The 24,923-nt window shown below is 32.6% G+C and overlaps 2 protein-coding genes across 2 annotated transcripts; both read right to left on the bottom strand.

The window, feature by feature from the left end:
* Nucleotides 1-582: 582 nt before the first annotated feature.
* sals (sarcomere length short) lies at nucleotides 583-11,032 on the bottom strand. Its single transcript, XM_090114484.1, has 12 exons — nucleotides 10,871-11,032; nucleotides 9,463-9,650; nucleotides 5,605-6,170; nucleotides 5,370-5,532; nucleotides 3,961-4,171; nucleotides 3,614-3,875; nucleotides 3,431-3,531; nucleotides 3,035-3,347; nucleotides 1,915-2,025; nucleotides 1,565-1,716; nucleotides 1,212-1,422; nucleotides 583-1,032 (listed from the first exon to the last, which is right to left on the bottom strand). The coding sequence occupies exons 2-12, from the start codon at nucleotides 9,641-9,643 to the stop codon at nucleotides 835-837; spliced, it is 2,469 nt and encodes an 822-aa protein (XP_089970610.1). The 5' UTR covers nucleotides 9,644-9,650; nucleotides 10,871-11,032; the 3' UTR covers nucleotides 583-834.
* Nucleotides 11,033-14,754: 3,722 nt separating this feature from the next.
* Nucleotides 14,755-17,341, bottom strand: LOC149899136 (peptidoglycan-recognition protein LB-like). The gene is made up of 4 exons (XM_090114281.1): nucleotides 17,212-17,341; nucleotides 15,883-16,093; nucleotides 15,361-15,479; nucleotides 14,755-15,015 (listed from the first exon to the last, which is right to left on the bottom strand). Exons 1-4 carry the CDS (start codon nucleotides 17,297-17,299, stop codon nucleotides 14,831-14,833), a joined length of 603 nt encoding a protein of 200 aa, XP_089970407.1. The 5' UTR covers nucleotides 17,300-17,341; the 3' UTR covers nucleotides 14,755-14,830.
* Between the last annotated feature and the right edge of the window lie 7,582 nt (nucleotides 17,342-24,923).

Consider the following 24,923-nt stretch of genomic DNA (forward strand, 5'->3'; position numbering starts at 1 on the left):
ACAAATGTTTGGAACTCACCTACTGTTTCAAACTAAGATTTCGAATTATTAATTGAATTTTATTAATTTCATCAAAAAGCATATTTCATATGATAGGTACCTATTACAAAAAAATTATGAGTGGACAGTACGAGTACCTATTGGATTTCTTAAATATTAATTATCGGGATGGTGTACGATACCGAAATTCTTCTTCCAAAGGAAATCTAAAGTTAATGAAAAAAATCCAAGTAGATAATGTTGAGTTTTTCGTTTTTCTTGTTTACGGACCAACTGACGTCCAAGTGATTATGGTAGACAAATAAGTATATATACCTACTTAGGCCCTAGAAAAAGTTATTATTGTGTACCCGTATTAACATTAAATTAATTATAATTTGTGCAAAAATGACGATTTATTCATTATTAATACTTACTGAACTTCTAGTAATTATAATTCTGAATTTCGAGCGGCCACGTTACTAGTAAAAGGGTGCCCACTGCCCGTGCCCGTACGTGGAAGAAAATAAAACATAGATTTCTTATGTAATAATGCGTATAATATATAATAGGTATATGTTTACATTATATTTATAAGTTACATGAATGTTGGTTAATAAATATTGAACTCTTAATTATTAACAATATTACAGAGCCACTCAAGCATTTCCTGTTAAAACTTATTTAAACGTTACTTTATAAAAATTAAATGTGTACTTGATTTAAATGAGATTTTATGAAATTAAGCAAAAGCATCACATCACAAATTAAGTTTAATTAATGGATTCATTAATAGTTATCTAATTTTTGGTATTTATAAAAGTACAAAAGTGAGTAATTTATAAACTGTACAGTCTACTCGAGATCGTCAATTAGAGAATCCAACTCTTTCTGAAGAGTAAGGGACATTTCTTTTTGCTTGAGGACGTCATCTTTAAGTCTATCTACATTTGCCATTAACAACGTATTGCCCTTTTTCAACGCGTTCACCCTTGTTTCGTGTCTTTTTAGTCGTTGAGTTAGGTTATCTTTCTTCTTTGGCAGAGGTGCATCCTGTAAAGTTACAAGTTCGTATTAATACAAAAGACCTTGACTGTGACTTATAGCTTGACTTTCAGTTGAAAAAAAATATTATAATTAGTTAGTTACAATAAGTACTACTAGTTTTGTAAGGTCAATTTAAATAGCAAAGCCATGATTTAGCTAAAATGCTCTAAATTAAGTTGTCCTACCTCAGGTTCACTTTCACTCTCGGTCTCGCTTTCCGTGTCTTGTTCTGTTTCAGTTTCCGTTTCCTCCTCTTCAGACCCACTCTTCTTTTCATCCTCGGATTCCTCTTCCTCAACTTCTTCATCTTCATCTTCGTCAGACCCAACTTCCTTCATCATAGCAGCCATTTTATCGACCTCTCGCTTAAGCTCTTTATATTTCTTTTTCTCATTCCTGCAATTAGTGATAAAATATGTTATGCGTAATTAACTTTAGCTCTAGCTTTAAGATACATATTATCTTTGCGTTTTATTTTATAAAAAGAGTAAAACTTGACCTTAATATTTCGCTAAAAAGTAATGTTTTTATTACTTACTTCAAAGCTGCTTGCGTGTTCTTTAGCGACATCTTGTAGGCCATTCGTTCTCTTTTCATATTATCTTGTTTTTCTTTCAAATGCCTAATCTTGTTACGCATGTTACGGACTTCTTTCTCCAATCGCTTTTGTTTCTTTTCCTCTGATTCTTCCTGTAATGTGTTGCAAAAATATTAATGTAAACAATAATTTAATTAAAAATACAACAAAATGGCTCAAGGACTTATTAAAAAATAGCACATATTTTTTTTGTAATTAACACACCGTATTTAAATGACAGCTACATGAATACTCATTAAATATTAAAAAATTAGCTTAAAAATATTATCAATACGTATAAAAAAACTCACTTCTTCTTCATCAGATTCCTCTTCCTCTTCAAAGCTATCATCTTTGGTAACAGATAACTGTTTAATAGCGTGACTGGATCTTCTCGATCCCACATTTGTTGGCATGATACCCTGAGAATTACAGGAAATAAATAAAATACTTGTATCAAAGATTAAAAATAAACATTGTCCTTTTACTACGCCACAATATTAAATCTACATCGTAATTGATAAATATTTGTGAATAGTAGCATGATGACGAAGGTTTATACAGGGTGTCCCACTGTTGGTATACTAAGCTCAAAGGAGGTTATAATTTTGCATACGCTGAGTACGTAAAAAATACTTATAAAATTCCAGACGCAGTTTTTTTTCAAATGTTTGAATTCTTAAAACTCTAATATGTACACCCCTAACAATTGCAACCCGCCCAGCTTTGCTACCAGCACGTGATCTATCGTTTAATACATATTATGTTTTCATAGACAAAATGCTCACATTAGCGAAGCGATATATGCTGGCTGAGCGAAGCTAGAGAAGAAAACATCGATTTTCAGGAAAAATTTAGCAAAAATTTTTTTGATGTAATTTTGTTGTTTAAGTATTTTTTACGTGATCAGTGTATGCTAAATTACAAGTCCCTTCGCGCTTAGTATACCAATAGTGGGACATCCTGTATATTGTGTAAAATAATACTAAATAATGAAACTGCAAATATCTAAGTTATGGTAATCTCTCGCTCTTCGAGGATTCTACTATGATTCATAAATATTCGATATTTATACTAGTAACTATTTAGTAATCTGTGATAAATACAATAAGTATGATTTGTGGAATGATAGTCTAGTGAAGACAAGACAATATATCGTTTTTACCTCATCTTCTTGGCAATTGTTAGTATAAGCGGAAGCGTTATTGTTAGCTATTATCTTTTTTTTGAGTTCTACTGCTTCTCGAGAAGTTATGTCTATTTTTGACGACTTGCATTGCTTAATAAAATCTAACCAGTTCTTTTGATTGACTGACAATGAGTCCCCTGAATTAGCGAATTCCTCGAAATACTGCGAATTAGTTATTGAAAGCAAAATTTAAGTACACATAAAAAAGAGTTAGCAAGGATTTTAATTAGAACAAAACATACCGATAAGGCCTGCTCTAATTTCTTTTCTAACTCAGAATTTTTCCGTTTAGCATCCTCTAATTCAGTTAGCGCATCATCGCGATCTTCAGCTGCCTGTAAATACTGTTTCTGCAAACTGTCAGCTGTTTCCTTAGCCTTTTCTACTTCTAATTTTAAACTATTCACTAATCTTTCATCGTAGGCATCTGTGACCGATATAACTGTTTTGTGTTGTTCTTGTTTAATAAATGCTCTTTCACGCGCTAATTCGGCTTCCAAATTTTGTATCCTTGTTAATAGTCGCTTATTTTCCCTTTCTTGCGCTTCCTTATTTCTGAAATCAGTTTTTCAATCACATTTATATGGTTTATAACAATGCACAAAATGAAATTTCAGTTGATGTAAAACGATTTTTACCTTAACTCTATCGCTAAAAGCTGTTTAGTTGATTGAAGATCATCCCTCACTCTATCAATGTCATCCATTTCATCAATTTCTTCTTCTTCAGCCGCTGGCACCTTCAAATAAAAAAATCCCCTAAGTGAAAGAATCCCTTTAGACGATTTGTTGAAAGAAATAAATTAAATATGTATGTATTACCTCGGCAACTGCAGCGCCTGGTGCTGCCAAATTGGCCTGAGACATAGACTTTTGGACTTGTTCTTCTATCGTCATTTGTCTTCGGAACTTTCTCAGTCCTTCTAAGTTTGGCTTACTTCTATCATTACATTTAACTTTCTTTAATCTTACACCTTTAGAAATCTCTTTAAGTAATTCATTGTGTGAGTTTGGTTGCTCGGACTCGAAAATAAACTGCCCTTTGTTCTTCACAACGACAGATGTTGTTATTATGGGGCTCGAACTGAAATTTTATCAAAGCATTGTTTACACATTTAAAAAAAATAAACTATCCATATAATATGACAGAACAAGATTTAAATATTTACCGATCATTGCAAACGACGTGTTTTAATTTCCTTCCTTGCTCAACCTCTTTCATCATGTCACTCCAATCAGGGCGTCTCCTAGGTCTACTACGAAGTTGTTCAATTTTTTTAAGCTTGTTTGGATCAATTTGTGGCTTTTTGAAGTCCGGTGGAGGTGGCAATTTTGGTGGTGCGGGTGGCGGCGGTGGTGGTGGTGTAGGCTTCAGTAAGCCTAAAATATTATTAATAACATATATACCAATTCACAAGAAATTTCTGTACAACCGATGAGTGATACGAAATGATAACGGCGAGTATAAAAGACTAATAAATAAAACACCTGAAACACGACACGGTCTATCAAAGTATTGGAGACTAATTCAATTAAGGGATACTATAAGACTTGCATATTTATTTATACCTGCAATGTTGGAAATCCAATTATCACTAACTTCCGTCATTTTATAGTGCCTCCGTAAGTGAATTTTATCAATAATAATTAATCGCTACTTATATTGTGTATATTCACTTTTGAAATGTTTTTGTACAGCATAATAGAGATCGTTAGTATTTGCACCTGATCTGTGCCCGCGTCGCACACGGAACTAACTGAGACTATTCTGGATCACATTTAGACCACAAACTGTATATTACAGAAGACATCAAAAGGAATAGCTTGGATAGAATTTTAATGGATATATGTAGAGTGTCTACCTTTGTTTATACATTATTGGTATCTCAGTACAAAAACTTAATTAGATTTTGATAATCAGGACGTTTCGAATAGGTATTCCGAAAAAAATACGTTGCGTGTATCAGATTCATAACCAGTACATTGAATACAATACAATGAATAGTGGGAAAGGAATTTAGGATGGAGTATCCCGTCATTATATTTTTATCTTCCTACTGCCCGTCGTTGTTATAACTGCCAAATAGCGACTTGTATGCGCATAGGACACAATTAGATTTTTGATTGATACGCATCGAGATAATTCGATCGTGATTTGGCGGAATGATATTTATACATGTAGTTACGCATATTGAAAACAAGCTTTATATTGAAATTTAACAATATGTAGTACCTAATTATGAAAATAAAATGATAACAACGTATTTAAAACATTAGTTTTATAAAATTTTAAATACATTATGGTAATGCGAATGTAGTATTCGCATCACTTTGTATTACAATTTTTGTTCACGTATCGAATATTTTTTTGTTGTTGTTAAAATTGTATATTTTTTGTATATTATTTAAACGTATATTTCGCGTAGGTACTTCAATAGTAGATATCACTCAAAGCTAAACGCAACAAAATAAAACATCCTTCTAACGACACGGAACTGTTAACTTAGTACACAAAAGATTTCGTACCTAACTCAGCGTGAAAAATATCAAAATGTATACATGGCATATTGCTACTTACTTCTTAAGCTTTCATTCTTGGTAAGTGTATGTCCTTTGGGAATTTCATTGGCTAGAGTCTTATCGATGTTCTCTTTGACACGTTCATGTAGAGGATCCCTCCATTTTTTCAGCATCACATCGTCTTTTGATGGCGCTTTTTGTAAAGGTTTACGTGGTGGGAGCTGAAATATTAATTATTTATTTAAATAAAATGTAATTCTAAGTATATAATCACTTTTAATTTATTAAATTACCTTTGAAGGAGATTTTTCAATAGGAGTCGGTGGTTTAGTCGCCATGTTTGATTTGTCTTCTTTTTTCACCTTTTCTGTCGGTTTCTCGTTTAGTTTATTTTCTTTAATAAGTGAATTTGGAATTGCTTTACCATTTAAAGTGACATCATTTGCTGTATTTTGCTTTGATGTTTCATTCTTATCAGATTTTCTATCAACAATACTAACGGATTTTTCTTTCGCTTTATCATCTATGGTTTTAACACTCTTTAGAATTGGTTTTTCAGGAACCTTTGCTGTTGTTGTTTTATCTTCGGGTTTAGATACTTTGGCTACGGGTTTATCATCTGGTTTCACCTTGTCAACGATGCTTACTTTTTGCACAAGCTTACTCGGCGAAGGTTTATCATCAGTTGACTTTTCAGTTGATTTTAAAGAAGATTTTGTGAATCGAGGTTTTTCGCCTACCGGTCTGGACGCCTTATCAGCTTGTTTCGCTGCGGAAGGCTTGACTAGATTCTCTTCTAATGTTTCAGATGAACCGTTAGTAGGTTCTGCTCTAATCGTCGCTTGTTTCTTTAATAGAGCTGTGGAAATAAGTCGTTAAATATTAAAAGGGAACGGAATATTGCTGACGGTTCGGTCTCGTCATGTTTCAATATCTAATACACTGCATTTTTTCAGCGGTGCGGTTTTTGTTCAGCTGTATAAAATTTTTAAATGTTACTGATGATATATGAACTAATATTTGATAGCCCCATGATCTATTGATTGTATGTGGTCATAACAGTCTCATCACTTTTACTTTTGCAATAAGAATTTGTGTGAAGATTAGGTAAACGAATTGCAACACGTGTTTTCGCTTCGTTCTGTGTGCATTCGATAGCATTCACGGACGTAAATAAACATGGCCGCTGCCAAGATGGCCGACCTTCGCTATTTTAGTGCGATTACTTGTCAAAACTATAAGGGCTAATTTGTGAAATGTTTTATTATAACTAATTACACTATAATCAAAATTAATGTTCGATCTTGAGAAAATATTTCACCTTGGTACATTTATATGCTATTTATTAGTGTAATCTAATCGTTTGTTTTCAGTTTTATCTTTTTAAACATTCGCTCATTATTTTTAGAATTTGAGGGCTTATAATATAAATTTTCTTCTAAATTCGACACATACGCAACATAAAACTAAAATAACTACTCTCTTCTCAAATCGTTCTTATAAATCATAGTGTAACTCCAACATCTACGTTTATTTTGTAAAATGCGTGTCGTCTCTAAAAATATCGCGATTCGTTGGCGTCGACTGGCTTGGAATATCTCACCGAAACGTTAATTGTAACGATTCATGATACTGTTTTAAGATTTTCTGATTGTCCGCGATAATTATACCCAAGTATTGTAAACAATTTGGCTTTTAACAGTTACCGTTATAAGGAGTGCATTTTATTAAACAGAGTCACAAAATAAAATTGAAAGTAAAAATCGTGAAATTTGTGAAATACATATTAAAATTAATTACAAACCTTAAGAAACGAATTTTGGTTAATATTTTACCAACACTGTATGAAATTCCCTTAAATTGTTAATTTTGCAAATTATAATTACAAGTACAACGTATATTTCTGAATTATTGTATCAGGGCAGAGTCCATTTCACATGCTCCTTATTTCTTGGACGAATATTATGTAAAATAATATAAAGTTGTAATCGTTACGTCAATCGAATTGATATGGACCCTATATGACTTGCTACTTTATGGATAAAAACTGAGTATACAAACAAATTGCAGTGCAATGCTGTGCAGTTTTCAACACATTTTCACTTCAAATAATTGCTATACCTTAGCACATAACCACTATATAATTTCGTAACAGTTCTCTTGTAATGAACACACTCCACGTCACACTTCCAACTCCAGACTAACGAACTTGGGAACGAGTAAAGTATTGAGAAGTGGTGTCCATGCCAAACTTTTGGCTACGTGTTGACGTCATTATGTAGGTGAGTATATACCGACACATTACATGCACTTTTGGATATAAACTTGTTAGTACCTACGTAACACCTAGTACGTAGCATGACTGAAGATAGTGCATGCGACATTTTTCAGATGCGCGTGGTAACTAAGATGTTTAAAGTAAAACGAGAATTAATCAATTCATTATTTATTAATTGATTGATGTTAACTTTACTATACGTAATAAAAACAAAGATTTTATCAATTAAAATGAATCGAAACATATTTAACTAGTAACTGACTACCATGTATTTGAATTAAATGTAAAGTATTCCTACATATACCTTATCCAAAACTTCCAGAGTCGTTTATTTGTTCCAAAACACATACTATTTATGTGAAACATGAATAGGAAATGATTTAAAACAGCTGCTCAACCAAAAACAAAAAGATAAGTTTGGATGTTGCTTCATACATGTGGGAGAACATCGTCACGTGCTATATTACACTCATTATTATTATTTAATATAACTATCTTTTACGTTAATTATTGCTACTAAGCCAAACAGTGTATCGTTATTTATAGTTCTGCTATTTATTTATATCGTGAGAGATTCAAAAGAGATTAAAAATTTAACGAATGTTCACATATGATTGACTATTGTTGTGGATCGCTAGTACGCAATTTACCGTCTTGTTATTCCTGAGTGATAAACTAACAAAAACAAGTCAATAAATATTAAAAATAAAATATATAGTTTACGTCTTAGTAGAATTGTATCGAATATTTTTATAAAATACATTTCTGTCTCGACAATCTTCATTCTTTCCTAAAATTATAAACAGATCTACTGCTAGAGCTTATAATCATTGCACAGTATAATATTCTAAAACAAAAATGTATAATTTCTTAAATTACATCTCCTATCATCGTACGATAGACCGGGAGATACTGACACAAAATTTCGAGTCATTTGTAACAGGATGGCGGTTCTACAGGGGTCTTAGTACGCAATGATAAAAAGAAAAATGATGGTGTGATCGCTGGTATCGGTGGTTTAGTCGCGTGGGCGTTAGCCGAACTCGTCGGAAAAATAGCGAAAGTCAAACGATTTGTAACACAAAAATTTTAGTATTTACCGATAGCCCATAAAAAAGAAGTAGGCGGTAGTGTCATGCCATACTTTTCCGGTGTGACTTACAGCCCGCCATACCGACGCGAATATGTTGATTTAAATAAAACAATTATTCAACCATTTGTACCAGGCTAACTTTTGCACAGGTAACCATCGTCGTGCAGCCATTTACGAAAATCGCTATGCCATACTTTTCGGACGATTCCAAATGGTCGCCATACCGCCGAAAATCTGCAAAAAAAATTTATTTTGCCAAACTTTTTGTACCAGTATTGCATTTGGATTTTTGGAGAGTATTTGATAAAATGTGACCATTATTATATTTGCCATACTTCTAGTAGGGGGAAAAAGTGCTGTCATACTTGAAAAATTAATTTAGTATTAATTTATATAAGTGAAGATTTCCAACACCTAGATCTTTGAAATTTTGTATTTATATTCTTTGATCCTCAAACTTCCAGGAAAAATAAGTGCCATACTGTTACAAATCGTTTGACTTTCGCTATTTTCCGACGAGTTCGACTAACGCCCACGCGACTAAGCCGCCGGTACCAGCGTTCACACTATCATTTTTCTTTTTGTCATTGCGTACTAAGAACCCTGTAGAACCGCCATCCTGATACAAATGACTCGAAATTTTGTGTCAGTATCTCCCGGTCTACGATAAGTAACATTATTAATCTTCAAGGGCGACTGATACAACGCCTACCACGTCTTCTTAATTTTTGTGACGTAATTGATTTAAAACTAAATTCTTAAAACAACACACATACTTACGTTTGATTGGCTTTATAGTAAATTCTTCCTGGACGGGCAAGGCAGGCTTCGGGCTATCTACTGGCTTCAATTTCTTCTGAAGCCATGGTGGAGGTGCTTCTGAGTCCTTATCTTTGACCCATGGTGGTCTAAAGCTTTCCCGCTTTGGACCTGAGTCCTTACTAACGTTGCCGATGGGCATTGTGTTACTGTGGATAAAGTGGTGTGTTTAGAATTGTTAAGTAATTGGTTAACAACTGTGTTTCACAACTTTTTGTGCAACTAAGTGTAAGTAAGCACCTAAGTCTCGAGTTTTCATCGTTTTGTCAGACGATGTGTTTTCATTTTGTAATTTGAATATGGGTTTTGTATTGTGTGTGTCGATGAGGAAACGGTCGTTCTTTTATTGCAAGTTTTTTTTTATTTGTGTACGTAGTTAGAAAACTAAACAAAATAAATCTGCCTTTGATATCCAGGATAACAATGTCATGATTATATATATTTTGTATTTGATACTTGTGATGGTTATCAGCTGATGTCCAGATATTTTTTTAATTATATTATATGTGCTGTGTAATTAGTTCTATTATAATAGGCTGTACTTTTCATTGCTGCTTTATTTTAAAGAATTCTACGTTTAATCTTTAAAAAATACATTTATATCGCACAATAATATTATAATGGGCTAGAAAAATAGAGAAGACCATTGAATCTTTCCAAACGACTTCATTCAATAAAATTGTCTGGGAAAAGCTGTTCAGATATATTTATCTCCGCTTTGTAATGAAAGACATTGAAAACTTTACATCGAAGATAAAAATAATACCTACTGCAAATTTTTCAAAGAAAGATTGTTTATGATATAAATTTTATAAGGGATATTTAAAATAGTGTGAGTTATATTTCGTTTGCTAAGATTGAATGATTTTATAGAGTTAAATTAAAAAGAGCTCTACTTTTGCTCATTCATGAAAATTTTTAATAATACCTCTATAGTCGATTACTGTTTATACCGTTTATGTTAATTAGTTAAACTATTTGCTCATTTATTGTTGAACTGCTATTGTTACCTACAGCTTTTAAGACAAATTAATTAAGACGTGTGAATTATCGGAAAAGGAAAATCACCGTTAAATATTTATTCAAACGGATCTAAATACCTGACCTTTTGACTATTAATAAAAATCCAGGCAAAACTGAAAGTCATTATCAAAGTCGTTATTACGTGGATGTTTATCTTTTTTTCTCATAATTCATAACAGATACCATCAGTTTCCGCTGCAATAGAAAATATTAGAGAAGATTTTATAAAAGCTCTCCATTATATGGTTTAATTTAGAAGGTTATAAGAAACAAGTTAGTGTACGATTACTTGCATAAAAAGTGTGTGAATCTAAAATATATGGAAACGCCTGAAAGGTTGTCTTACTCTGTTTTCGTGTGGTTTGTATGATAATGTAAATCACAAATTTACACACTTATAATTCACCGCACAATACAATGTGACAACTAGTCATAATTTAAATTATGATAATTCTATCAAAATATACGATAAAAATGGAGGATTGAAAAGATGAAAAAGACGCGGCGTCTGGCGCGCGCGCTTCGCTACTAGCGGAATTTCGTGTTTCGATAATCTCTGGAACTTATAAATAGGTGCGTCAAGACGGTGAACATGCTATAGCGTACTCGGGATGTTTTAGTTTTCTACACTGAGATAAGTCGCTAATAATACGAGTATTCAATGAATACTTGATGCTAGATCGTCTATAGATTTTTTGTTCATTGTAGAAAAACACGCAAAGCGTTCTCTAGTTCTCTTTGGCTGTGTTCTGTCATTGATTAGATATTTTCAAGAGCATTTATTAAAATCATAAAAGAAAATAATTGATGAGCATTAAAATAATACAATATTTACGAAATATCCTTTGCGTACATTATCTCTTATACAAGTAATTTATAAATAAGCTTGCCGTACAAAAAATGGGCAGCTTTTTCATTTTACCTTAGAAATATATTTTTTAGCATTTGTTTCTTTAACACAATACTTTCATTTAATCGAGGATGAATGTATATGTAATTAAATTCAGCAATGTGTCGACTAATTTTTTTTGTATATTTGCGGGTAGATTATATACCTATTCATTTATATTAAATAATGTAGTCGAGATAGTGGGTGTTTTGTACGAGGTTGATCGTAGGTAGACATATCGCAAAAAATATGTAATATATGTAGGTATATTGATTTATGCTAAGTATAAAACATAGGTTACATACGTCGGTAAAACGTATTTCCAAATATTAGTTTTGTATTGAAAGATAAACATTTACGATTTCAATATGTATTGCTATAATATAGGAAACATTTTTAATTTTAATTTTTTAAGTAGGTATAACTATATTGTGGTGTAGAGTCGGCGCACAGATTACACGTCATTTTAATAATTTTTTCCTTAATGAAAGTAGGTCAACAGTTTGTCTTAATATACAGAGACTATATAACAGTTTACTATACATTTAATATACAGAAAACTATAAGTATATCCATTTCTACCAGTAGGTATTTTAACAAATAACTTCTTATTACGCCAAATATTCATCATCATCATCTAACCTAATTAGATAATTATTCTTTATAAAATAGTATATCCTTAGTAACATTTAAATTTTCATTATTTCAACATAATAATATGATGTAATAGATTAGCCTCCGTTTCTATCACTAGTTAAGCCAATTTCATTAAGAAGGATAAATGAATATTATCAACAACATTATATACGACCGTGACGGCGGATCATGTCCGCATTTTATTTAAAAACGCTCTCGGACAAGATCTATTTTCGTTGTTTCCTGCTAAGCCCCTGACGCTGACAGAACATACTTCCTTGGGAATAAGTGGCTCTCAACAATAAAATCATAAATACGCCACGCCGAAATATTGGCAAATTTTCTTAGATCTATTGGAAAATAAATGTGTGGATGCCAAACATTGTGGCAAACTAATGACGGTCAGCACGACGCGACGGTCAGATATATTTTTTTTATATGTCGCAAGCAAATTGTATGATTACGCCGCGGCCGTTTACAAACGGGGGCGTCAGTTTGCAAACGCGAGCAAATTGAAAACGCTCTGTATGTTTTAAACTAAAATTATTTGGTCCCATCAAATAATTAACATGATTTTGTTAATATACCTACTTATTTCGTGTTATTTTTACCTCGTCACCTTGTTTGTTAAATGATATCGTAGAAGAGCTATTATTTATTTACCTACCTACGCTTTTATTGATAAATTGAGCAATAACTAATAGCATCTGCTATTCGCGGGACTTCACCATATAGACTTCACTCTATGAACTTTACTCGTGTCGCCGCGGAAAAACATCATTATAAAAAATTATAGCCAAACACCTACCTATTATATTCAAGTTATAAGTATTATTTTTTTAACTTATATTTTCATACATTTAATGTATTACAATAAGCTACAGATTGAGAATATCGGTCGTTTTAAAATTGAAAAGTACTCTATCCTAGTTACTATCACTACATAGTATAAAACAAAGTCGCTTTTTCTGTCCCTATGTCCCTATGTATGCTTAAATCTTTAAAACTACGCAACGGATTATGAAGTGGTTTTTTGTAATAGATAGAGTGATTCAAGAGGAAGGTTTTAGTATATAATTTATTAGGTTTTAGACAAAGCGGGCGATATTATAAAATAGGCAGCGAAAGTTTTTGAGGGTGGATGTATGGAAGTCTGTTACTCTTTCACGCAAATACTACTGAAGCAATTACAATGAAATTTGGTATGTAGGTAGCTGAAGACCCAGAATAAGACCTAAGCTACTTTTTTAGTAGTTTAGTTTCCAAAAAAAAAAAAAAGAAAACCGTCATGGTTTTCATTGTAACGTTTTTCTTTTGTTGATTTGGTGGCTATAAAAGAGAAAAATCAAGCCTTTTACACTGCAAAATGTATGGAAAGTCACATTCACAAGTAATTTTCATACTCTAATGGATCGAAAGGAGCGGTTCTTTGAAGTTGCGTAAGCGCAGGCGTGTCAGCCGGATGTCGGGCGCCAATCGCACGTACCTAGGTACTGGCTAATTGATGAAAAGATTCATGATTAATTATCGTTTGTTGTTAACGATTGCATAATTACTTATTTACGATTTGAATGAACTCGTCGTCATTGTCGTGAATTAAGTCTCTTCCTCTTGTACAAGGTAGGTGTAGTAACTAGACAATACTACGGTATTTTTCTGTATTTTCATACACTACTAAATAGCCTATATTTATTTTACGAGATTTGGTTTTTTTAAATTTAAATAACTGTTTTATATAATTTAATTTAATTTTTATGCGCAATAAATCATCAATTTTACTACTGTATCTACTAGGTTTATTGTACTGTATCAGATATAGCATGATTATATTATTTCTTGAAAATTGACCTACATGAAGGAAACAGGGAAATATTATATCACTCAATTATTCCATGATTGTGAATAAACAGCCATGATTCCTATCAATGATATCATAAGCATTTTATAAACTGAATTCGTTGCATTTCCTTTTACCTATACGCTGTAGCCTAATTTCTTGTTGATTTATTTTGTCTAATATGTGTAGATATTATGTACCTACTTTAATAACGTCACACCAAATACGAGGAATTATTTTTAAAATATTACTCATTTGATTGTAATTCCGCGTGTATAAATAAAGAAAACCGCATGTTCTCACGTTGTTTCCTACAAAGCCCTCATTAATAGATATGAATTTCGACATAAAATTGTTGATGTCAACCCAACCACTACATACCAATTGATTTCTCTGAATACAACTACTGTGATGTATTGTTATTCTCGTAAAGTAAGAGTACTAGGGACTGTCCCTTTATGTATTTATTTGGTCAGTTCAAATCAGGACAATGATTACATGATTTTACATATTCCACATAATATATGTTAAGACATTTCTTATCTTTTAAGCAACATAGTATAGAAATAGCAATAAGTATTTTGTATAAGGTACCTACTTATATAATAAAAATCTACACACGTGTAAATCTGTTGAAGTAGGAAGACGCTAGAAAAATATGATTTGAAAAAATATTTCTAATTACATTTCCTCGTGAATTTTCTAAAATCTTAAAAGCTTTCTCTAAATAGGGTTAGTAATTTTATTTTGGCCAACGGCTTTGGTCTCCTACATAGGAAATTATATGGAGTAACGTAACGTATTATGTTCTCAATTAAAGAACGAAGTTTTTATTACATACTATATACACAAAAAATGCATCTTTTTCAAAAACAATTTTAATACAAGAAATCAGTATCAAATAAATAACAAAGCTGTAACAAATATTAACTAACTATATATATTTAGATAGAGTTTGTGAATCTTTCCCAATTATTAATTTCATTGAATAGCGCTTGTCCGGGGCATTCTGTGGCTCCAACTTGTCTGTGGCCGATCAGCTTGTAGTCAGGACTGATGTAACCCAACTCAATGCCTACTTGAATTAGATCTTTTGCAGCGTCCAGTTGGATTTTAGGAGGCACAACCGCTGAAAGAAGAATACGATTTAGTTAAAAAAGTCAATAGAACTAAACGTCACATAGGTAATCACATATAAGTAAAAAATATGAGTGGTAATGTAGGTTACTTAAATGGGCACACGAATTCATAAAGTATGGTGATCTAGTTGATCTATATTAAAGGCTAATTTATTACGACTAACAATCTTGTTAACCACAATCTGCAGAAATTCGAAATGTTTTAACAAATTCCTGTTAACCAACGATCTTGCAAATTTTTTCTGAAATTCGTAATGCATTAGCAGATTGCTTTCAAGATTGACTTTATTTATGACACATTTTATTTTTTTATATAAAAAATTAGTTATACTTACAAACCCAATCGCCAATAAGGACAATTCCAACACTGTTAACGTTGTAGCCAACTGCATGCGCTCCCACACGGTTCCAGCCGCGTCCCTCGTAGACTACTCCATCACTGCCCACTGCGAAACTGAAAAAAACGATTATTTATTAATCAACAATTCTACCAATCGCTGCTTCTCTGCTATTTTAGGCTAATCCCAAATCTAGGTATATTTCGTAGTGTAAAAGATAAGGTTAGGATATGCGAAATTTTTTAAGTATTCCATTTCCTTAATATGGAAAAAATATTTATAAGTTACTAGAGGTCCGCCCCGGCTTCGCCCGTGGTACATATTTCGCAATAAAAGGTAGCCTATGTCCTTTCTCGGGTATCAAAATATATCCATACCAAATTTCATACAAATTGGTTGAGTAGTTTAGGCGTGAATGAGTAACAGACAGACAGACAGAGTTACTTTCGCATTTATAATATTATAGTATGGATTCTTAACAAAATAAATCAAACGTGCACGAACAACAACAATTCTTACTTATATCCAATATCACCCCATCCATTGGTTATCATATGGGTATTCTGCATGGATTGCATGGACCTCGAACATTCAGCTCGACTGTAGCAAGCGCCAGGGATGTACGTGTGGTGGATGACAACCAAGGGCACGGGGAGGTTCTGTGTGTTAATGACTGTTGGAGGTCTGGCGTTCCACTCTTCACGGCTTACGAACGGGAATGTGTAGCATCCTGCAGAATATGTAAGTACATTGTTAGGTTTCCTGATGTCGCGAGATCGTTGGAAACTGCATGGCAAACCGAACCAGAATTGGAATCAAAATCTATCTGTTCATAGGTATGTGTGAGTTATGATGTTAGGTAAACAAATAAAAAAGGTTTGCGTTTGGAGTTTCAATTCGGTAGAAGGTATGCGAATTATGTACAACTAGGTATAACTTGTGGTTCAGTGAATATGATAAACTGTATGTAAAGTATGTATCTAGTACATACTTGTATGTATCTATCTGCTACCTATAATGTGAGTTCGCTTGCACGGATTTCAAAAAGATAACAGGGTGCTTATAATAATTACTATGTTAATATATTTTACTTTCTGGTTTTGAAGTCGATTTAATGTTTTATTTTAAAATACACTCACCGGCACGGAATCTTGGCCACTGCAATTTTTTGCGTAAAATAACATTATTTCTGTACATTAGGTACTTTACATGTATGGCCTGAGCAGGTTGTTCAGATGTTAACGGCATTTTTTATTGTTTGTTATGATCATTGACTACAGTACAACAATAACAATATCTTAAAACGGCATAAACGATATCGAAAAAAGTTTAAAACGAACAATTCGTAACTTCGGCTTAACCGCACAAATCACAAATTTCGAGTAACTCTTAAAAAGTGGTAAAAGATTATTCTCAAACTTAATGATTTCTTAACATAAAATTTAACAAACAATATGTTAACATATCTGCGTACAAAAAAATCGTGAAAAACACTTCAAACTTTTTTTATCGGCTAATTTGTAAGTGGCCAAGATTCCGTGCCGGTGAGTGTATTTCTTTTTTCTATTAAGTTTTAAATAAATACGCACATTTTAATATAATATTATAATTTGTTATGTAAATAATAAGCAGTCTATAAATTTGAAAAAGACTGAAACGCGAAAAGAAGCGTTGATTTTAAGGCACAGAACAAGGAGGGTGAAAAAGGGAATTAAAATAAGTAATAATCGAATCGAGAACACAAGTATTTACATACAATACAAATATTGAAATAATTATCTTTTGATCACTTTTAAGAAATGGTAACATCTGGTAACATAATGAATTTAATAAAAAATTGATACGTACTCAATTCCTTCGATGCAATTATTCTGGGCGGCAAACTTTGTGTGGAAACTGCCAAACTGATCAACACAAGAACTGCGTAGAATGCCATTGTACCTTAAAAACCGAATAACATTAATCAAAACACAATGCAATACATATCATTAGCTTTTAAGTGGTATTTAGATATATCAGTGCTATCGACTCAATCGCGGCGCAAAACAAGCATATTAACAAGTTGATAAGATGATAATAATATCTCACCTTTTTAATTTTGACAAATACCTTGATTATTACAGCTAAGGCGTTCATTGTCCGAAATGGAATATTTTGGATACCTTCTAATGGTTAACCGGTTTTAGATTTAACATTTAAAAATATCCCCGATAAATGTATGTTGCAGGTAAATTATTGACTGGGTTTTATAAATATAGCTACTTACAACAAGCGATAATAATCGATTTTAGATTCAGAAAATAACAATATATTTTCATCTATTTTAAATTTTAAATTTATTATAAAATAATTCAATTTTTTTTTATTTCCATAACTTGCAGAATAAAATCTACCGATGCTTTTTATGATAATATTCAAAGCGATGATAGAACGAGCCAAAATAATAAAAATACCAACTTACCGTTTGGAAAAGCTGTCTATCATCCGCAGTCTGATAGCTAGTGTACTTTTTAACGCGTTTATATATTATAATGTACCTAAATGTTAATGATTTGATAAGAAGTTCAATCGGTTCTTACCGAGATTTGGCGAAGATACAATACATCACATTAATGAGTCATTATTTGTTTTTGCGTAACGAGTTCTTTATACCTAATAGCTGATGGTAAATTAGTTCTCGGGAATGTACCGTGATCCTGCAAAGATATGTTCTTCTGACCTGCGATCTACTAAGGGTGCACTCACACACATCAGTCACCGTCAAGTCACCGATGACTGATCGGTGACGGTTTGTGTACGTATCCACAAACACCAGTCACCGTCATGTTGTCCGTCAGTCACGTCGCCGGTTTGACTGAATCATTGAACACATACATCAGGTTAGTCAGTGATTAGACGTGTGTCACGCTAGAGAACATGTAGCAATTATTGACGGTAGCACGACGCTGACTGAACTGAGACGTGACGGCACCGGGTGAGTGGGGATAAAAGTATGATACATGTATGGAAAGATTATTTGACGTGCCTGACCGGTGACGTCACTGATAGATTTCGTGCCGGCGACTGTCGTGTGGGAACAGAGTCATACTAGAACTATTGATACATATTTTTTTTTAATCCTGTCCGGTGACGTGCCGTGACGGTGACTGATGTGTGTGAGTGCACCCTTCGTTAAGGGCTTCAACATTCAGCAAATTTATAGGATTTAAATTGATATTGTGTAATATTTATTTATAAATAGGAATGAAAAAAATATAATAGGTGTAATACAAAGAACTGAGATAGAATAAGTGAGGAAAAGGATTCGAGCTTTCGGTGCTGCCACGCATCGTACAAAACAGTATGGCATTTACATGATTTACATGCTAGGTAGGTACCTACTATATAATATTATGACGGATTTTGTGGGGGTGTGGTCCATCATGGTATATAATTATGATGTTACATATATGTATTTTGTAAAGAGCAACTATGGAGTTTCTTGCCGGTTCTTCTCCGTTGATACTGCTTTCCGAATCGGTGGTAAATGTTAAAAAGTAATGACGTTTGAAAAGTGCTTCTAGAAAAAGTCTAATTGAATACATAAATGTTTGAGTTTGAAATAAATTCCCGAGTTATAGCTGTGACCACGCCGCGGCCGGTTTTCATACATACAGATATTATGTTATAGGTGTTAAGACTAGTGTTTTCTCTTAACAATGATGTGTAAATATTATTTATTCTAGATAGATAATAAATGTAGGTAGTTAAAAAAAATGATTTTTGTAAGGCGAGGGTAGAGTACTACCACAGGTAGAGGGTAGAGTACTACCTCAACGCTCCGATTATGAAGCTACATATCGAGTAAGATATCAAATCACTAAAATTAAATTATATTTCATGTAACATATAAATGAAATCATTACATGAAAATTTTTAAAAATTCCAAATGTGGTACGGTGCGATCAACAAATATGCCCATGCAACAAATTGTTAGTCCTTTAATTCTATTTGAATAAAAAACAAGAATATTGTGTTTTAATCGTATATTATAATAACACATATTTTAATATTTAACTAGTATCTTCTTGGTTTTGAGTTAAGACCACAAACAATATACGTCTTCTAAGCTTGACTAGGAGTTATTTTTCAATTGCGTAGTTGATCAATTTGTGACCGTTTTTCATCTCGTAGATACGCCCTCTTGATTCAAATGAAAATTTGCACAGACTGTATGTGTATAGCTGAGTGGTTTGAATTCAATTCCATATCAAATTTTCACAAAAAAATCTGCGCTGCGATAACACGGAATTGTTAAGTGCGAATAAAGAAGTGATCTCTAACACGTCTCTAATCCCAAAAATTCATTCACTTTTGAATGGATTTTGATACCTATATTACCTTTTAGGTATTAATCTGTTTATCAGTGAAAGGTAATTTATATCGCGATATGTTTAATTACGTCACATTTTACAAGGTTCTTCCCCGTTCTACGTCACTATTACTTATAAAATCAGATAATCATCGAAATGTACTCAAGACGATAACATTAAGATAACACAAAAACACATAGTAGGTACTGTCAATTGTTTAAATTCATGGGATTAACTACTGGGAACGTTTTTCAGGTGTTTGGAAAATGAGTGATTTAAAAGAATTTTAGATGATCTTATACTGTTTGCGTATCGTTGCCGTTAACTTACGGTTGAAGTCGCCATTTTGTAATAATGACGTTTTTGATAATATCCTTTCAAAGTAATTTATCGAATATTTGTTAATTTATTTGGATAGACATTAGTTTCATCGTACAAAAAAAAGGAAAAAGTCTCGTCTAATAGGGCACAAGAAGCAATCCTTCATGTTTGTCTAATGGCATAAACTTAATTTGCTCTAATAATGGTGTGCCAAGTTTACCGATTCTTATAGTAAAAAAAGATGATCTCGCTATCATATAAATGTTAAGAAAATTAGAAAACCAAATTCTAAAATAAAAGGTTATATAGGTATAGGGATTGAATCGTAAACAATGGACTATTGTTAATTATTTAAAATTATAATTTTAAAAATATATTCATGAATTTTCAATCTATAGTGGTTTAAAGTTAACTCAAAAATGGACCATTTTCGTAAATTTTCTAAAAAATCTTAGAGAAAGTGTAAGAAATGTTATAGTATGCTATATATTCGTGATCTACTCAATAAGCTCTTTCATTTGATACCCCACGCGGCATGTTTTGGAAATGTTTATTTTTTTCTTTGTATGCCATAACTATTTAATTACCGGCGTGCGGGGAAGGGGACCACAAAACTGGTTGGCAACATGACAACATCTGTCTATAGGATGTCTGGGATCTATACAATATATATATTGTTCAGAAGTCAGATTTAGGTCCGCTATTTATGCAAACGAACATCTCCTTGGAGCCCGCTCTAACTCACCAAACATCAATGTTTGAATTCTCATATTATGAATAAAGAATGTCAAGTTTTTTAAGACGTCCTAAAAACCGGTTTTGTGGAAACCCCTGTTAATGATTTGATGATTTTGATTGTAAAAATATATCAAACATTAGTAAATAATGAGTCATATAAAAATTAGAATCCGAAATAGACACTTTTATAATATTATACCTAAATATAAAAACCATAGATAATATTGTAGGTAATTAATTTCGTCTATAGTTAAATATTTAGTATATTAATAAGTATGTTTTTGTTATAAGATAATCATTTTCAATATTGTTCGATTATCATCGCATTTAACTTTCAGGTGTGTATTATATAATTTAATCTACTGTGATTGTATCGATGTCACCAATCATAATGAAATTAGCTTGATTATTATTATATAATATCGTAAAAAACGTCACGTAGGTCATGAGCAAATATTCATAATAACCGCGTATAGTAGTCGCGTGGTCTACACGTGTAATCCAGTGATACAAAATTGCAAATTTCTAAAAATCTAATAGCTCCAGTTATTTCATCCTTCGTGAACTCTAAGTTAAATAATTGCTGCATGCACTCGGTGCAACAGGAGCTCCACAAAATTCGCGGTCTACGTAGGTATGCCGCGCGACCAATGACTTAAGTTTTTTGTTGTGACTGTTTCGTTTATTTTTGCACGCCTCATAAGCGAAGCGTTGAGGTGGGTACTACTGTCACTTCGCGCAAAACATCTGATTTTTCAAACTTAAAATGTCTTTATGTATCATACATTGCACTTGTAAGATAATACATATACACACCTAAGATACACACACATATTAAGAAAAAAAAACACTATTTTTAACGTTCATGATATTTTTGATGTCATTTTTGTTATTTAAACTAGTTAAAAAACAGTTTAAAAAAGTTCTGTCTTGGACGTCCGTGTGTCTGTATGTGCGGATCCTTTTTCTTGTTAACACGATAGCGACCGAAATACTTTACTAATCGAGTCTTTTTTTTTCTCTTACGCTTGAGTATGCTCAGGAATAGAACCCTTTCATTTTTCAGGGTCTGATTCGATGTGGTTTAATTGTTATTACATAAACAAAAATAATAATTAATAAATATTTATTAAAAAAAAATTATGAGGCGTGCACTTTTGGATTTTCCAAATTATTTACAAATATTATATTGTGATTTTAAAAATAATGTTACATACTTATAAATTATTAATTTTATAATGTATTTATTTATATTTGGTAAAACAGAGTTATTATTTAGATAATTATGGACAACAGACGAAAGAGACTGATCGAGGCTTGGTTGGCCGAAGGCTATTGCCGGGATGATCTTGGTGGCGACTAGTCAAGTTCAGATATTAAGCAACCCATGTAGAGAAACAGCAGTTGATGCCTGTACTGGAGATAAATTGAAACCGGAAATAATATCTTTTTATAATCACACTAAAAATGAAGTGGATCTGGTTAATAAGCGTTCACTGTATTGTTACTCTCTTATATTGTTCACGTCCAGAAATTCAAGAAGATGGCTTGTAACCGTGTTCTATTATCTGATCTACATCCGTGCCTTCAATGCGCTATGCATTAAAATCTTTAAATCTATTCAAATTCGTGATTTCGATCCTGGAACTTTATTTAAAACCAATCCAAAGAGGCAGCATTTTTTTAACAATAGGTATACCTAATTCTATTGAGGCTCTGCCATGAATCGTCGTATTATTATTGATAGGATACACGTACATGTACGTAGGTACATATTCATCGTTGAGCATTATAAATATATATATATATATATATATATATATATATATATATATATATATATATATATATATATATATAGATATATATATATATTATTCTATTGCAGCGACTTATTTCGGGGGCCCATACAGTGAGAGGGCGAGTCACCACCTGCCAACAATTTTTTGCTATATCTTAGTAGAAAGGCAGGTGCAATAGTCTTCCATAGTCCTTAATTCCGGTCCATTAACATCCCATTCCATAGCCCAGTTTATTTTATTCCCTTATCTTGCAATAGTCCTACATCGGCCGCGGACTGCCCAGGGCTGTCTGTATCTCTATAGTGCAGTCATGGGCAGGCTGCGGCTGGTGTCCCACAACACATTAAAATTCTCGAAAGGGCCTCTGCGTGTTGGATCCGTGTCCCCACGTAAGCCTTCCAAAGATCCGGGTACCGTCCTTCTGGTGGTACCCGAGTATTATGGAACAGAGAAATATATAATATATCTATATCTATACTTATAATAAATCTGTAGAGAGGCCAATTCTGTACATGAAATATATTTAAAAAAAAACTATGAAGGGGTGATAAGGGATCGCTACTGATGCCAAAAATGCAATCAGTAAAATTTTTGTCTGTCTGTCTGTCTGTCTGTCTGTCTGTCTGTCTGTCTGTCTGTATATTCGTTATAGAAACAAAAACTACACGACGGATTTTAACCAAATTTGGCACAATTATTCTTCATACTCCTGGGCAGGTTATAGTAAAAGAATCATGTAAATCGGTGTAGAAACACCAAAGTTATACATGAAATACGCTATAAGTCATCGCGCGTGAATACAGAATCATGCAGCCATAAGGATTATTTTTGTGTATCAGTTGCCGCGTTCGACGCGCTTCGCGGCGGGAGCTATAAAAAGGCGGCGGGTCTGCACCCGTTTCGCGTTGTCATGGCATCACGTGTGAACGGCTGAACCGATTTCGATAATTCTTTTCTATTATATTCCTTGAAGTACGAGGATGGTTTTTATGTAGATAAAACGTAAATATGTACCACGGGCGAAGCCGGGGCGGACCGCTAGTACTACCTATAATAGTTGTATGGGCAGCAAATAAAAATAATTGACATGTTTAAATATCACACATTTCACATTACAAAATTATTATCTACGTATTATAGCTTAGGAGGTACTTCGTATAAAAACATAATATTATCAAGAAAAACGATTTATGGGCAACAGTTACAAATAAATTTTTTGAGCTCTCTTTGTCTACCGTTTTCAATATTGAGAATCAGGAATATTCAGCATTGCTTCTCTTTATTACCACTGCACCTGTTGTATCTAAATGGATCGCATAGGCATCTCATCATATTTATATTCGATGCGACTGGGTGTTTGTTAATATCCTAGGCACCTAATTCTCACACTCTCCTACTCTGATAAAGGGTTAATAAAATGATCCAAGTTTTACATCGCCAAATTTCTAATCCCTAAAAGTGTAAGTTACCAATTGCCATGTTATGAACCGATAATAAAAATAATTTGGAAAATCCAAAAGTGCACGCCTCATAATTTTTTTTTAATAAATATTTAATTTATTATTTTTGTTTATTTAATAACAATTAAACCACATCGAACATCATTATTAATTATTCATTAATAACAATTAGACCCTGAAAAATGAAAGGGTTCTATTCCTGAGCATACTCAAGCGTACGAGAAAAAAAAAGACTCGATTAGTAAAGTATTTCGGTCGCTATCGTGTTAACAAGAAAAAGGATCCGCACATACAGACACACGGACGTCCAAGACAGAACTTTTTTAAACTGTTTTTTAACTAGTTTAAATAACAAAAATGACATCAAAAATATCATGAACGTTAAAAATAGTGTTTTTTCTTAATATGTGTGTGTATGTATTATCTTACAAGTGCAATGTATGATACATAAAGACATTTTAAGTTTGAAAAATCAGATGTTTTGCGCGAAGTGACAGTAGTACCCACCTCAACGCTTCGCTTATGAGGCGTGCAATAGGTATTGTAAGTGAATTCCGTAAGACTTTTCAGCAATCTGCCATATAGTTTTTCATAAACTTATTTATACAAGAAAATACTCAGGAATTGAAAAATCCATTATTTCATAATATAAGAATATTCTATACGCGACGCATAATTATATCTAATTACGGAAATATACCTAATACGAAAAATGTAAAAAAAGTACAATGCACTCTCGATATAGTCAGCCCTTAAGCATACATAGTGTCCAGTAAATAATAAACAATGTTGTTTATTTCATGGGAAAGAACCGTCACAGTACTTACACTCAATATAAGCGTAAAATCTGCTAAATCTATATTAGTACGGTTACAACTACTAATTAA

Source organism: Colias eurytheme, chromosome 21 (assembly GCF_061535395.1).
Source record: "Colias eurytheme isolate Ceu_HAF_F1 chromosome 21, ilColEury1 Martin Lab GWU primary, whole genome shotgun sequence".
Taxonomy (NCBI): domain Eukaryota; kingdom Metazoa; phylum Arthropoda; class Insecta; order Lepidoptera; family Pieridae; genus Colias; species Colias eurytheme.

Coding starts and splice junctions, on each gene's coding strand:
- LOC149899136 (XM_090114281.1), bottom strand. CDS start 17,299: ATGGCATTCTACGCAGTTCTTGTGTTGATCAGTTTGGCAGTTTCCACA. Junction 16,094..17,211: donor AATTGCATCGAAGGAATTGA/GTACGTATCAAT, acceptor CATATTCTGCAG/GATGCTACACATTCCCGTTC. Junction 15,480..15,882: donor TGGGGTGATATTGGATATAA/GTAAGAATTGTT, acceptor CGTTTTTTTCAG/TTTCGCAGTGGGCAGTGATG.
- sals (XM_090114484.1), bottom strand. CDS start 9,643: ATGCCCATCGGCAACGTTAGTAAGGACTCAGGTCCAAAGCGGGAAAGC. Junction 6,171..9,462: donor TACTATAAAGCCAATCAAAC/GTAAGTATGTGT, acceptor TTATTTCCACAG/CTCTATTAAAGAAACAAGCG. Junction 3,876..3,960: donor CACGTCGTTTGCAATGATCG/GTAAATATTTAA, acceptor ATAAAATTTCAG/TTCGAGCCCCATAATAACAA.